This window comes from Oryzias latipes, chromosome 12 (assembly GCF_002234675.1).
Source record: "Oryzias latipes chromosome 12, ASM223467v1".
Taxonomy (NCBI): Eukaryota; Metazoa; Chordata; class Actinopteri; order Beloniformes; family Adrianichthyidae; genus Oryzias; species Oryzias latipes.
In genome coordinates this window covers 26,493,627-26,506,882 of record NC_019870.2, presented here as the reverse complement: position 1 = coordinate 26,506,882, position 13,256 = coordinate 26,493,627, and the positions used below count along the sequence as shown (strand labels likewise).

The window sequence follows — 13,256 nt, the reverse complement described above, 5'->3', positions numbered from 1 at the left end:
GCTCTTTAAAATATCAACGATTGCTTGAAAACAGAACTTTATCAGGAGATTTTGAGAAACTGGAGACATCTCTGTATGCCAGGGACAATTCTATGGTCAAATTGCACTCCCCCTTCCTCTTGTCTGTTTCAGGGAAGGTCTTGTTATTTTGTCCAGATGATGCAGAACCACAAACTGCAGCTTTCCAACTTCAGACTCTTTCAGGACTCCTCCATGATGTTGGAGTTTCATCAAGGGGGAACAAGGCACACAAGAAACTTCATGTCCAGACGTCTTTGAACTGATTGAGGAGAAGAGGAGATGTTGCCCCTTGGTAACCATGGTAATTAGATTTCAGTCTAACTATTCTGCGACCTGCAGCTGCATTTTCTTTTTAAATTAGCTCATTTAGTGGATAATAGATAAGTGGCATCTTGCATTTCCTTTCAGCTACATCATAAAAAACTCAATTCTTTTACTGATACTGCATTAAAGAATTTTTAAATTCTCTTTATTTAAAAGAAAAATTTGCCCAATTTTCCGCATGGTAGGACGCACCGCCACACCATCAATGAATGGCCATTTTTGAACTTGTGTCATCTATAAAGACACTAAACTGAAAGGTGCATTAAAGTGCATCACAATGTTCATTAAAGCATTATCTCGATCCAATCACGCATTGATTATTCTTCTAATAACCTGTTCTCTGAGCACCAGTCCCTCCTAATCCATGAAAACGGGCAGGATTTCAAATTGTGACATCACAAAGTGAGGACCAGCCCCTTCCAGGAAGAGGCTGCGCTGCCAGCACCGCTCCCTGGTTACCACAAACACCCACCCTCCCCGGGGAGTTAGCTAACAGTGTTTTGCAAAAACGCTTTTCTTTTCTACGCACAATATGCGCATCTGTCTCTGCAAAAGTTTGAATGTTTGTTTTAGTAGGAGACATGCAGACACATCACCGAGGCCGGCTCCAGTGTGACGTCACAAACGTCCACACGGAGCAAAAGCCGATAGCTCAGAGATCGAGTCGTCTTACTTCTGGGTAGGAAAAGGAGCTGCAAAAATAACTAATGTTTCATAGTTCTTTAGTGTGCCAAAGGTAATATATTATCACATATATGGATATAGTTTACTCTGAAAAGCTGCGTGATATAGGCCCTTTAAGGCGCCTTATAGTACAGATAATACAGTTTTTTAGGACCCAACACTTGGTCTAGCTTACGCAGAAATGCAGAAATTTAAAGGACATGTATTTCAAAATATAATTCAGTGATTTTCTGATTACTTTAGTGTCAGTAAAATAATTTTTGGCTGAAATTGATAAAAGTCCTATAACCACATTTAATGGCAGTCCTTTTCCAAAGTGTAAAAGTGTCCATTTCAAACACAGAAATGCTGTGTGAGCTGTGTGGTTTGGTCCTAACAAATGTCTGTTTCATTGAAAACATGAATGTTATCATCTGGACAAAAAAAAGCACACTTGATAGAATAACCAGATAAGACAGGACCCGAGTGCGCCCAGTTCTCTTTTTGCAGTTTTTCATGTTGACATACCATATCTGCAGCCAGCGGCCCACAGTTCAGATACCAGGAAGGTTGAGCCTAACATAAAGATGAGTAGATCATGAAAATGCTTAAAAAATGTCTAAAGTTTATTCAGGCAACTATTTCTAAATCTAAATGACTAAATCTGAGCTTTTTTGTCCTGCCTGCTTCTTAATGGAGAAGCAGAGGGTAAACGCCTCTTATTTTCCCAGGAATTCTCCCCATCGAAGACAAAAACCAGCCAACAGGCCTTTTATCATAGCCAAGCAGACATCTGCCTTCCTTACTCTTCTGACATCAGTCAATAGGAAGCGGAGAGCGATCTAAGTTTCATTATTTTCCAGTTTAGGAGCAACTGAATAAACGATGGAGCGCGTGGTTGAATGAATGACATGAGTGAGAAATAAAGCAGTGAGTGAACCAAAAAAAGAAACAGACTGTGAGCAAACAGGAGGAGGAGAGAGCAGAACACAACCGTTAAGGATCAAGAACACTCAGCAGATCATTCAGTCAGCAAAAGTTTCATCATCTTTCTTCTTTGGCACTGCAAATGTTGACGAACATCTTCTTTACAACCTGACTCAGTTCATGGCTAACCTGGACCCTGAAACCCGAGTTCAACCCTGAAAGAAAGACTTGTTGGACTGGGCCGCCCTCTCACCGGTTTGGAGGGGTTGTCCCCTCCACAGGCCTTTGTGTCCCGGGGGAGGCATGTGCGTGAGGAATGGGGGCTTAGGTCTTTGCTATGTCCCGACTCGGCGATGTCCACGCCGCTGTCCTCACTGAGAGTCTGTCCGCTGTCTGACAGCTGAGAAAAGGCGCCACCTGGTGGAGGCAGGCAGACACATCACCACTTTAAATCAGCGTTTCTCAAACGTGTAGTAGTAGCTCCTCTTCCTCCCTGATTTCACCACAAGTGAGTTTTCCCTCCTCTTCTTGGAGGTTGGTCAGTTCCCCTGATGCCATAAATGCTTAGGGTGTGATTAGCCAGTCAGGTTGAAAGGGGCGGTGCAGCCACACATTGGGGTCAGTTGTCTCCATTCATTGAATGATACTGTTTTATTGTGATGGTAAAGATGTCCAAAAGGCATGTTTTTGTTTGTTACAACCCTAAAACAACATTTATGTACCATTACAAAATCTGCACTGACTTTAAAATTGTTTCCTTATTATATGAAATAAAAACACTAACATTTACGTAACATTAGGTCAACATGCTCAGTAACATGCTCAGTAACATTAGGTCAACATGCCTGATTTAACCTTTTAACATCGGAGATGTCCCAGTAAGAGGAAAACTCAAACTCTGTGAATCACCGTAACTCTTCAACCATTTATGCAATTAACATAAATCCAACGTATCATGGAGCTGAGAAAAGCAGATTAAGTCCGTGCCACACAGCCATTATTTACAATTTGTGCATTTTCCACGTATGAGAATTCGGTCTATCGTGATCCATGTGTTATATATTTTATTCATAAGTGTCTCCTGTGCTCATCAATTGTCGATATGCGCAGATGACCGTTGAAGGTTTCGGCCGATGGGTCTTTACGTGAGTTCGATTTGAGCTGTTTAAAATTTTTGTTTGGTTGAGAATTACAAAGTTTACGCGTATTTTACGTAGTTTATGCCAAAGTGCTACTTAAATTTTATGCAATTGATTTTTGTGAGATGCATACGCAACGTTGATGTCTTTCCATGACCATTCCACGTATGTCTAAGGGACATTTCATGCATGTACCACCAATGTATAACTTTTATATTGTGTTTACGGCGCACATATCATGTTAAAATGACGTAATTGACACATGAATGACTAATAAATTGGATATAAACAGCACAATATTCGTGCATGGTTCATACATTGATTTACATGTTCTTTGTGTGGCTTATTTGTACTTTTTCAAGGTTTTACTCATGTTTTATTCGTGATACATTTATTCTGAAAATTTCATGTACCAACCACACCTTTTCTCACTTTCTCCCCGCGTATTCACATATGACCATCAGTGCAATATGCACAAACTATACGTAGTGTCTGCGTGACACGGCCTTCAGCACAAATCTCCATGTTGGAATGACGTAAACTGCACAAATAGTGGAATGGTAACAGTGATTCAAGAAACTTCAACAATGGGGCTACAGTTCCGGCGTTAAAGGGTTAAACTGGTTAAAATAAAGACATGATTGATTTGATGTTTTCACGCCCCTTACCTCGAGCTTGGGGGAGCGGCCGCACCTCATTCACGTCAGGTTCAGCGTTGGGCCTGTGAACCTCCACGGTAACAAACTGCGGTTTGGACGCGGGAGACAAGGACTGGGACGATTTGGACACAGAAGCTGGCTTAAGATGCAGGGAAGGGGGAGGGGGAGGAGCGGGCAGTGGTGGCGGTGGTGGAGGTGAAGGCGTGGGGGCGGCCAGTTTGGGACCCCTGCTTGGGGAGTGTGCCCTGGGAAAAGGGCCGATGTTATGCTGGGCAACAGTTGCCAAGTTGGCAGAAGATATTTTGTCTTTCTTTGGTGGGGGCGGGGGCTCCTTTTTTTTGATGGCAGTATAATCCAGAGACGGGTCTTTGGGGCGGTCTTGTTTGCGGTGTAAATTGGGGGAGGCGGGGCTGTGGGCTGGGCCCCTGCTGTGGACATGAGACGGGGGGGCTGTGAAGAACAAGCCCGAGTGAGAGGATTCGGACGAGGGACACTTCTTCGCCACATCCCGTCTATTTGGATGCCTCTGCGCCCCAGGTGGGGGCGGAGGCTTGAAGGAGGGAGGGGACTCAGCTGTGGTTGACTGAACATCATCCTGAAGTGAGAGCATACATTCAACATCACCGATTCGTGAGGGAGACAGCAAAAGAAAAACTGTAAAGCAACTAAAGTGTGTTTTAGAAGATGGTGGTGGTGGGGGGCGGTTTGGACGTCTGCTCCTTTTGAAGAAAAAAAACATTACTATGACAGAAATAACTCGATCTCACCCAAATTAAGACCCGAAAGAAAACACAGCCATATTTCTGAAAATGTTAACAATATTTAAGCAGAGTTAAAGACCCAGAACTGGGAAAAATGTAAAGACCTTTCATTAAAAGACCACTGGGAACGCTTTTACAGTGCATCAAGAGGATCGGAGTGGGACTTTAAACAAATTCAGGGAATCTAAACTAAATGAGAAGACATTACTCATCAAACACTCTTATTCATTCTACATTCCACTGATAATATTGGTAAATAGGATTGATTTGATTCATATAAACCTTCTGGTTTCAATCAATATATGTTCTTTTTCATTATCAGTTGTTGATTTTTTTTTTTATTAGTTTGAATCTGCCGATCTGCTAAGTCATCTCAACCCTTGTGCTATCCTAGGCACTTTGACATTGGGAGTTGGGTCATCTAGACCCGGCTAGACAGTGCGCCGAACCTTTTTTCTGCAATGATTTGTGATCTTCACTGGTGTCCATGGATTACAGGAAATCCTCTCCACCTTTATCCACCTTTGTCATGGTAGCGATAACACATCAATGTAAGGGTGGTGTCATAGGATAGCACAAGGGGTTAGAAAATAACAAGTTGTGCTACAAGCACGCCCGTTCAAGAACATGCTTTTAGCCCACGGTGTTCTCACTGGACAAGCAGGGAGGGGTGTCCCCTCCCCTACTGTTTACTGTACCTGCACACCAACAGTGTAAAGTCACTTTTTTCCCAGCTCTATTCCGACATACAAAAAACGTGGTGTTGTTTAATGCCAGCACAATTTCTCCTCCATAATCAACTTTCAAACAGTTGACACCTCCATGAATTAAAAGTGATTTCATCCACATGTCACTGCCAAATTTGAGTCCCCGTTTAGTCCAAGTTTGACCTGACTTGACTGGCAATCCGGGTTCAATCGCCATGTGTGCCTGGATCCCCAAAACAGTTGCAGAAACTTGGTTAGCAGAGCATGAACATGAGCTCAAAAGAACCGTGTAGATTTTTTGTAGGGGGTGGCTGCTTGGATGTCCGTTGCCAAGGGGGCTGTGGACGTAGCTTCACAGGAAAACCAGTTAGAAATTCACACCCTATATTTTTAAATTCACGAGAGAAAAACCTGTTTGAAATGCTGTTCTTTATCCGTTTATCATCAGTTCAGATCAAGTCGTCTTTATCTAAGACCTCATCAGCGTTGATCCTCTGAGCCCCAAACGCAAACTGATGATAGGCCTGCTGTAGCGAACTCATGAGTGGAGGAAAATCTTCAGAATTTGGAGGTTGCACACCCAGATCAGTGCTGGATTCTTGGTGTAGCTTTATGATCAAATGGATCAAACAGATCACCTTACAGGATTAGTATTTGTTATCCAATTAGAAATTAGATTTGATTCACTATCACTAGTGGCTGGGTAGCTCGGTAGTGGCTGGGTAGCTCGGTAGTGGCTGGGTAGCTCGGTTGATAAGGTGAGAGGCTACCATGCAGGAATCCATGGTTCAATTCCCGGAGGGGAATGAACAATGGCACTGGGGGCAATTACCACATCAATGGCGAGCAATTAACCTCACTCAGTGAGGGTCCTTAGGCAAGACCATTAACGCTACTGCCTCCCAAGCACAGTTCAGCTGCAGCTCACCCACCCCCAGGGGATGGGTCAAATGCCCATTGTGGGATGAATAAAGTATCAGTTATTATTTAATATCATCGCTTCTAATGTCTCTCCAAAGCAGTTCTGCTCTGTTATTTCTAGTGATTTAACCTTAAAGAAACAGGAAATAGCATTTACAGTATAAACTAAATTCTTAGTTTGCCACCAAAGAAGTACCAGAAAGAGAGTTTTACCCTTTAATTCCAGAGCCAAGAAACTAATCATAGAATGTATACATTAGTTTGAATCTAAAGCCTTCATTGATCATGTTTTATCCAGTCATAAAACCTGATCAATCCTGAGGGGGGAATTACAAAATCTCCCTCTCTAGGACTCTTCAAAAAGTTGTAGTTGGAGGGTGCAGCTGTGCACACCCTAGAAACTGTTTATGAACAACGCAGAGACATGGAAATACACCTCATGTCTTATTCTGCTTTATCCCCTTCAGGATCATGGAGTTGCCGGAATCTAACTTGCCTACTGTTGGGCGAAGGCGGGACACACCCAGGACAGGTCACCAGTCTGTTGCAGGGCCACACAAGGGCATCAAATCTGATGCACATGACATTAAAGAGGAAAAGGAAAATCCATGGATGGATTTCATGGATCATTACCATTCTTGAAGATTGATTTGAACTTATAAAATCGCTTCAGAAACTGTTTAAGAACAACACAGAGACATGGAAATGCAATTGATGAAGGACAATAAAGAAAGAAAGACTAATAATGAAAACCATAGTAATGATGCAGGATGAGAGCAGCGTGCTGAGGGATTCATTCCTACCTAAACTGACCCTTTTGAGCCTCATAAGGGCGTGAACCTCGGGATTAGCTCTCACTCCACTTCCTGCGTTCCTCTTTTCCACCTCAAACTGCAAACTCTGAAGATGTGTGAGGATCTACTGCTCATTCTCCTCACTGTCTCCTCCCCAGTGAGGGCTCCTCCGTTTCCTACCTGAGCATCAAGCTTACCAGAGAAATGTCGGTGAGCAGCATGTTCAGGCTCTCCGCTGGCTCCTCCTCGTTGCTCTCTGCCACGCTGTCATTCTGAGGGGAGCAGCAGAGGATAAACACATGAGGTTTTCAGAAGATCTCCATCCTGTGGTTTAATCATTGGTAGAGAAAGGACAAATGTGTATTTATGTCACTTTGGTTCTTCAGCAGAGGGGACAGACAGACACGCTGACAGACGTTCACAGGCAGACTGCACATGCTGAGGAGTCAATGACACGACATCAGTTCTAAGCAGGATTTTCTGGAAGGTCCTGTCGCTGTGGAAGGGAGGAGAACAAGCGCAGAGAAGTGCTGCCCTTCATTTAACTCTGCCACTGAACCAAAACAGAAGCCCCATCCATTCTGCTTAATTACCCCTCTTTGCAGCATGTGCAGCACTTACCCCCCCAAACCCATTTATCAGAGGAATGATCGACTTTCGATGTGCTGACAAGCTGCTCGGCTCAGTGAGCAGCCAGTCTGACATGTATGTTTCCCCGCATCCAACACAAACAGCACATGCTCAGGTGTGCTCACGGCGCGTTCAGGGCCACCCACGGTTCAGTTAGACTCTAACTGAACCGCTCTAACTGTTAGAGCACAAACCCACATCGTTAAGTGACACTCTGAACGGGGGATGCTGCAGCTTGATGGAGTTCAGTGCTGGACTGTGCTTTGGCCTTGACAGTCTACAATGAGGGCAGTGCAGAACTTCGGTCTTTTATCCAACGAGCCCATCCAGCTCTGTAATCTGCTGCACACAGCAGTGGTGGCAGCAGAGACACTCACCGGTGGAAAACAGAATCCCACACTCACAGCCACCGTCAGCCTTTCAGAAAGGGAAATGAAAAGGCATCTGAATGAGAAAGGACCGTGGCAGATAAATCTGCAGCCAGCAGCTTATCTCTGCCCTCAGCTTAGATGTGGTCTGTGTGTGCAATCATTGCTCTCCATCCAAGCTAATATATTCCTGTGTATTTGTTACACGCCTTTTGAAGCACTGCAGGGAGGAAAAAGCTTTCCAGCATCATTAGCCACCCAGAAAACAGACGGCGCAGTTTACATTTAAGGCTCCTCGAGAGCATTTCATCATCACTTCTTTTGCAACTCAAATCACCAAAAAAACTTTCTTAATGAACAGAAAACTAAAAGACTTTGAAAATTCCCCCAAATCATTTTTATTTTAATTAAGAAATGTGGCCACTATAGTGTTTATTGATCTGCACGTTTCATGTTAATTTGAACTTTCAATAATTTTTATTGATTTGCTTTTACTTTACAGGCTGTAAGAAACGATCATAACCGAGTTTAATGAAGTTGCTGTTAAACAAAGTTGAGAATAAGCGGGCCTGTAAGCAGTGGCTGTTCCAAATGGGTTTGAGTGATTGTTTCTATGGCAACCACCCTTGCCAATCAGAAGTGAGCTTGTTGGAAGTCCTACCACTTCAAAGCAACCTGTCAAACGTTTTGAACATTGGGCAGCGGGCACCAGATACTTTTACTGAGGCATCAGATCGGTCGGTTTATAATAGAAAAATTATAATAAAGAATAAAAATGTATAAATAATAATATACTTTTCATCATATAATATAAACTAGGGAAAATATTATGAAAAAAGAGGATTATTAAGAATATGTTACAAAAATGTTTTAAAGCCAAAATGGTTATTCAGTCCAATAGAATGAGTCTATGGAGGGGGTCTCTAAATCCAACTCTTATATACAGTCAGTGCCCGGCTCCAGCAGCCCTGTGACCCTGAATGGTATTTGATGGGTTCTAAAAGTGGATGGATGGATGTTGCTATTTGCAGATGTTTGTTCGAACGCTTGTTTGCTTCTGTTTGGGGTCCGTTTTGAATTGATTGTACGTTTATGTTATCAGTTTATGTTCAGACCAGCTGACCTACATTTCTGTTCTGCACACAAAGCATCACTGCTGTCAGAAAAGCGTTTATTCCAGTCTCATTCCAGGCTTCCCCTTTTCTACCCAACACCCCCTGACAATATCTGTGTAAATTGAAATTCCTTTGCAGAGTTGAGATACTTTACTCTGTTGTCATATTTCCTTCATGTTGAAAGGAAAAGACCCTGTCAATTTTTTTTTTCTTTTTTGGGTTTCCTGGGCTGAGCCCGATGTTTGAATCTGCGGATATCAGAAAAATAATGAACTTCTGTTAGGTTTTAATACTTTCTCTCTGTATAGCAGAAATACAATCATTTTATGAGAGTTTCTTTGAATTTGCTAAAATCTTTAGGCAGAAATGAGATTTTTCACTTCTTGGCATCAGTAACCATCCTCTGTGTTGAATTAAATTGCAGTGATAAAGTTTCTGATTGAGGAGCTACTTTGTCTGCAGGCTCTAATCAACCACCTTTATATCCACTTCTGTTGTATTAAGCTCCTCTTACATCCCTGTCTGAAACCTCTGATTCTCATTGTTTTTTTCCCAGCATCCCTTTTTTGGTGTTTTTAGGTTAAATCTTGGGTTTTGAAGGGCAGCGGTTGTGGTTATCTTTTTCATTTCTTTGTGTTAGTCTTTAAACTCCACTTAAATTTAATCTGTGCTTCATTTTAAAGCAACTTTATGTAAACAGACCTTTTCTTTTTCATGACCAGTTCCAAAAAATAAACAAAAAACTAAACAAACGTGCATTTTCTCCCAGGATCTAAAAGACTCATTTGCACCGTCCACTTCTGCATAATGTGGCCTGAAAGAGGTTAAGCTGCAGCCAGGCGTTGCTTATCATCAGTAGTCAGGGAATCCATCATGGGGCGTGCAGACGGCCGTAAAACAAACGTTTGCTGCTCCGAAGTGTTAAGGAGAGTGTTGGCATAATGCTGTGAGGAAAAGCATTAGCAGTGGTCTTACAGAAGCTTTTTTCTGCAGCAAATCAATCTGGAACAGTCAATAAAACCATTTTGAAAAACAATATGGAGATTAAAACTGAAAGGATTTTTCATACATCCAAGGAAAATTTTTTGGAGCGGACTTACGTGACAAATTTCTGTTTCTGTTTTGTGTCTTTCTGTTTTTAATCTGTTCTACGCTGCTGACGCATTCCAAATATTAATGCTTTTTAGAATTCCAACTTCTGCAGTTTATGAACAAATCAGCACTTCATATTATGAAACACATTTAGAGCATCTCGTGTTTTCAAACTATACATCACAGAGGTGAAAGAGTGATGATTTGGGCTTGTTTTGAAGCCAAAGTCTTTGGGCTGATCCACACCTAATCTTTGGCAGCTGAATCATTTTTTAAACTGTGATGCGAAACAGGACGATTATCTGAGCTGCAACAAGTCCATACAAGAAATGTTGGAGAATAAAAAGATCTTATCTAAGTCCAACCTCCAGCTAAACTCTGCTGGGACATTGACGGCGCCTTTTTTCTGAAAAAATGAGTCATTTGTCTTGCAAAAGTGGCCGCCAGAGCAAGAACGGTTCTGATGCTGGCCAGGGACTTTGCCTAAAGTGCAGAACTCCTGGGACGGCCTGATATGGTCATGCTGCTGCAGCCCTCAGCCACATGTCTGGTTGTTTCATGGTTGGCTCATCTCTCTGATGTCCTGCATGCACGGCACTTCCACTTTCTTCACTAGCCACTCCCACTTCAAATGTTTGACCAATCACACATGTTCCCTAACGGATGAGACGGTGATGTGTCGCAAAAGGTTTTTCTCTCACTGAGTACAACCCCCCCCCACCCCTCAAAGGGGTGTGTGTGAAGGTCAAATCCCACAAACTTTAGTGATCTACTGGCTCAGACCCATTAGCAAACAAGAAAGGTCACTAATGCTGAAGCTGGAAGTAGATTAGGTTCAATCCTTGGATTACTTACCAAACACTTTTTAATATAAACTCTTGTTAGGCTCATAAAAAAGACCCAAAAAGATAAGAAGAATCCATTTATTCATTTTTAAGTTACTGTACATTTAGCTATGAGGGGAAAAAAAATCAGATGTAAGTTTTAGGGCAAAGTCAGATTCATCACTAATCATTCACTCTGTCTTTTTTTGTTTGTTCTACACTTCATCTCTGTGATGAATCTCATAATACAAATGATTCACAGATTTCTTTTCACTACAGTTGATTATAAGGTGCATCATCAACGAACGGTCTTCTTTTGCATAAATAAAGGGCACCGAACTAAAAGGACCCTTAATGGAGACAAAAAAGTCAGAGATCAATCTTTCAATCAGTCAGTCCTTATTAACTCCGCCTTCTTAGTAACACATAATAAAACAGTCCATCACTGCTTAAAGCTGCTTGACACTCAGCATTAAGGGGTTGGAACGGGGGGTTAAATTCTTCAAAATGGTTCCCGAGTGCGGCGGTGTCTGCAGCTCACTGCTCCCCCAGGGGATGGGTCAAACGCGGAGAACAAATTTCACACACGTAGGTGTGTGACAGTGTGATTTATTCATTTATTTATTCATGTTACAGAAACACGCTACCAAACATTTTGACAGGGCGCCGTCAAAATCACTTCAACATCACTTGACACAATTGGAATTCATCCATATAAAAGGTGATCCAGATTATAAGGCCCAATGTCATTTTTTGAAGAAAAAAATGAAGGGCACCTTAAAAAAAAAAAAAAACATTCTGTAGCCTCCCCCCCAACAAGGAAAACAAATTCTTTAAAGAGGAAAGCCATGAAGTTCCAATATGTTCCATACAACAAAGTTATAATGACAGAGGGCAATTTTGAGGTTTACTGAGGTACAACAGAGTTAAAGTCTGTTATTTTAACCAGATCAAAAACTGGCTGCCAGACATCAAAAAATCGTATGCAGGCCAGCCAGCCGCGGCCTTTGTAGCGAGCTCTGCCGCTGGGATCTGCCGTATTGAGCTCCATCCGGTGAAGTGAGCCAGCCGTTGTGGCTGCTGTTGAGCTTCACTCATCATGAATTCGATCACCTGACGCCCAAATCTCGCTGCACAACCTCAGATCGCGTCTGTACATTAACTTTGGATTGAAATTTAACATGCAAATCTCGTCCAGTGTGAATGCGGCTTAAGACTAGTGCCCTGTATTGAGTAAGGAATGTTTTCCAGAGTTGGATATTGCATTAAATCATGTGTCCAGAGCTCAAATGCAGATGGGAGCTTGTCCTTCCACATCCTGAGAACAATCTCGATGGCAAAAAAAGTTGCAAATGCAACAACAATTTTTTCCGTATGTGTTTAAAAATTACTTCTGGTGTCTCGACTCTGAAAATGATGGTGACTGGAGATGGTACAATGTGAGCTTTATAGCTGAGCCAAAAAACTTAAAGATTGACTTCCAAAACTCCTCCAGTTTTGAGCAGCTCCAAAACCTGTGTGATAGAGAGCCCAGTTCTATGGGACAGCAATCATCAACATCAGGTTTAATTTGTGCCAGTTTCACGTTTGACCAGTGTTACTAAGTGCGCTTTTAATAGAAATTGTTTGACGGTTTTCTGAGAGAAGATTAATGCTGGAGACCCAGCATTTTGGTCCACGTCAGAGTTTGTTTTCTTTGCTTGGTAGGCTGGCTTACTTGCAAGTGACTGTGGTGCAGTTCATGACATTGTGAATGCAAATGAACTACTGGACGGGTCAAAAAGCAGAACTGAACCACACAGGGTAAGTGAGACATGCAGCGAGACTGGAAGTCTTGAGAAGGGTGTCCGTGACCGTTCTGTTTCTGTTATAACACATCAAAAGTAAACAAGAACATGAGTGTAAAAGAAACGCGTGGATCCAATAGTGACAACCACCATTCTGAGTCTGGAACATTCCGGTTCCTTCACAGCTGTGGTGGGGAAGGAAAAGCCAGAATGAGAGACACTGCACACAAATCCACAGCAAAAGGACCAAACCACACCACGGGAGACTGAGACATCTTCCTTCTGTCTCTGTTTTCTGTACGGGTCCTTGACAGACAAAAATCCCCCATTAAGTAGATGTCCTACCTCCATCATATCTATGAGCCACAGCAGCCTCTCCTGTGGAGGGGAGTGAAAAACAAAACCTAGTTTAGATGAGCAGGAGAGAGGCTTATCGCCCCTACAGGTGGGCAGAGAAAATGAGTCACTCCCTCTTGTTAAAATAAAATATGTCCAACACAAGAGGCCCTCAGCTCTCATCTGTT

The 13,256-nt window shown here is 42.5% G+C and overlaps 1 protein-coding gene across 3 annotated transcripts in view; it reads right to left on the bottom strand.

Moving 5' to 3' along the window:
* whrn (whirlin) overlaps nucleotides 1–13,256 on the bottom strand; it is a 192,374-nt gene that overhangs the window by 21,944 nt on the left and 157,174 nt on the right. The window contains exons 8-11 of one of the 3 annotated variants that reach the window (XR_002874267.1): nucleotides 7,114–7,188; nucleotides 3,743–4,328; nucleotides 2,189–2,352; nucleotides 1,537–1,964 (exon numbers count right to left, since the gene is read on the bottom strand). Coding sequence is in view for 2 of the 3 variants with exons in the window: in XM_023960685.1 (XP_023816453.1) it covers nucleotides 2,189–2,352; nucleotides 3,743–4,328; nucleotides 7,114–7,188 (825 nt within the window). In the remaining variant the exon portion in view is untranslated. The remainder of the gene's footprint in view (nucleotides 1–1,536; nucleotides 1,965–2,188; nucleotides 2,353–3,742; nucleotides 4,329–7,113; nucleotides 7,189–13,256) is intronic. The other 2 variants (XM_023960685.1, XM_023960686.1) reach the window with 2 other exon arrangements.